This window comes from Loa loa (genome assembly GCF_000183805.2).
Source record: "Loa loa unplaced genomic scaffold supercont3.579, whole genome shotgun sequence".
In the NCBI taxonomy this organism is placed as follows: domain Eukaryota; kingdom Metazoa; phylum Nematoda; class Chromadorea; order Rhabditida; family Onchocercidae; genus Loa; species Loa loa.
Genome location: NW_018108759.1, coordinates 2,559 through 5,022, shown reverse-complemented (window position 1 = coordinate 5,022; position 2,464 = coordinate 2,559). Strand labels below are relative to the sequence as shown.

Sequence of the window (2,464 nt, the reverse complement as noted above, 5' to 3'; positions counted from 1 at the left end):
AATGCATATATAGTACATTATATATATATATACCTTGCGTAATAACATACACGTAATACGTTGAGCATCTGTTGCTCTCATTACAGTATAACAAAATATATAATAGCTAATTATAAAGCTTTAGTATAATTAACAGAGATTAAGAAAAGGAATAGAAATAATTTTAGGATATTTCATCTTTTAAGTAACACTCAACCGCTCTATAATTTCTTCCTTTTATTCTTTTTTCTTTTTTTTATTTTATTAATGGAAAATTCTAAACATTAGGCGAAACATTTCATATTGCTAATATGAATCATTAAACTATTTGTGCTAATTGAAATGAAAAAAGGATACAAAAATTTGTGAATCATATTTAGTCTTGAAAAAAAAAAAGAAAAAAAGGTAAAATTTATAAAGAAAAACGAAAAATGAAAATTTGAATTTTTGAATCGATTACATACATACATTTGTAATCATTATGATGGATGAAAATTACAGCAACAATAGGCAAATAGTTGTAATAGCAACAATAACAGTTACAATAATGATAACGATGAAATTAAAAAAATGATAAAACATTACCATACTTTGGTAACATTTAGATATATGATTGAAGAAATTTAATTACAAAGATAACAAATGACAAGTTGGAATGATGATAGAGAATAAATGATGCTGAAATAATGACGGAAGTAAATGACGCTGAAATAATGACGGAAGTAAATGACGCTGAAATAATGACGGAAGTAAATGACGCTGGAATAATGACGGAAGTAAATGACGCTGAAATAATGACGGAAGTAAACAACACTAAAGCAATAGCAGAAGGAAGAAGTATAAATTTTGTAATTTGGCCACGTGGAAAGCATCCATCCATTCAACCAGTCCATCACTTGCAACACGTCCAACAGCTTTATCTTTATCGGCACAATTTATCACGATTAAAATAGCGATGAGTCGGGGAAGAAAGGAGCAGAAGGGGGGGGGATTGATAAGAAGCGGGGATGTAAAGTGGAAATAGGGAGGAGGGTTTTTTTCGATCGGGAAAATATTGTTTGTAAAGAGAAGGGATGATAGGACTAAACGGAGGATCTCTCTGAAGGATGGATACAATATTTTCTTTCTTGTAGCCAACCATATGGAAGCCAATTTGCATTTCATTTCCTGCGCAACTAAAGGTAAATTATTCAAGTAAAGAAAGAAAAGAGCTAAATTTTTAGTAAAAAAAAAAAAAAGGAAGAAAAGTCTAAAATTAAGGCTAAATTAAAAATTGGCAGAAAATTTAGTCAGAATATGGTATAATTTTTCCAAATTTATCAAATGTTTGATTTATTTTTTTGTTTTAAATTTAAATTTTCAAAAAAAAAACAAAAGAAAATCATTGATGCAAAAAAAAAAAAGATTCTAAATTAGAATTAAATCAAATTTTCCTCACAATTATCATATTATAATATTTCGTAAATTTAAGCAATCTATAAAATTTTGCAATATGTAATATTACGCTTTAAATTTATGCTACAAACATTTAACATTTACCAATGGCAATCTGTCAATATTTTAATTCATCTAAAATGTCATTAGATATTTAACTAATAGTTTCATTGAACTAAATTTTATTCCACTATACGACTAATTAATGAGCTGATGAAGGATTACTTTGTATTTTTAAAATTTACAATATAAATTTTAATCTTATTTTCAAAATGGTATAAGTATAGTTTGATAAGTTGATAAACCATTATATTTGAAAAAATATGCATCAACATTTGCCAAAATGATGATACATTGATCTAATAATATATAAAAGAAAACAAGCAGATTGATTGTTTCATTTTAGCATCAAATTTAAAAAAGTAATTAAACAAATGAAATGTACAAATATACTCTTCTTTTATCCCCTTCAGTAAATTGATATAAACCGTAAAATGATGGAAAAGTTACACAGGAAAATTTGCATAAAAAGTATAAAATAATAATTTAATATTATAATTATAAATGATAAATTTAATGGAAAAGAAAGAAAAATTTTTCTTTTTTCTTAAAAAGAACAGGTAAGCACGATGGAAAAAATTGATAACTATGATAAAAATTGAGGAGTAGCTTGAATTTAAATAAATTTCATTGAAAGTATTATCATTTCATCCGTCCATTTACAAAAATATGTTTATTTCCTTAATGCATTCTCTTTTTCCAATCAAACATTCCATTTCACTTATGATTTGATTGAGCAGCAATTAAATATTGAATGAAAAAAATAAACAATTAACAAACAATCTGAAAATAATAATTGGTTATATTAATTGCCTTTTATTGTTATCATTGTTTTTATTTAAATAGCACTGGATAGCATACATTAATTTGGTAGTGAAATAAGTTTCAAACGTGAAAAAGTAAGCAGGTGACAAGTATTCATTGATTAAGACTCATTCATATTGTTTTTTTTTTTTGTCTTTTCCTTCTTGGTTGGCTATTTATTATTATT

At 25.6% G+C, this 2,464-nt stretch overlaps 1 protein-coding gene across 1 annotated transcript; it reads left to right on the top strand.

The window, feature by feature from the left end:
* Window positions 1-665: 665 nt before the first annotated feature.
* Window positions 666-1,160, top strand: LOAG_14602 (hypothetical protein; the record flags this gene model as incomplete). Its single annotated transcript, XM_003150096.1, has 3 exons — window positions 666-816; window positions 849-988; window positions 1,113-1,160. Coding segments are annotated over 3 exons (339 nt in total), but the record flags the coding sequence as incomplete, so codon positions are not given.
* Between the last annotated feature and the right edge of the window lie 1,304 nt (window positions 1,161-2,464).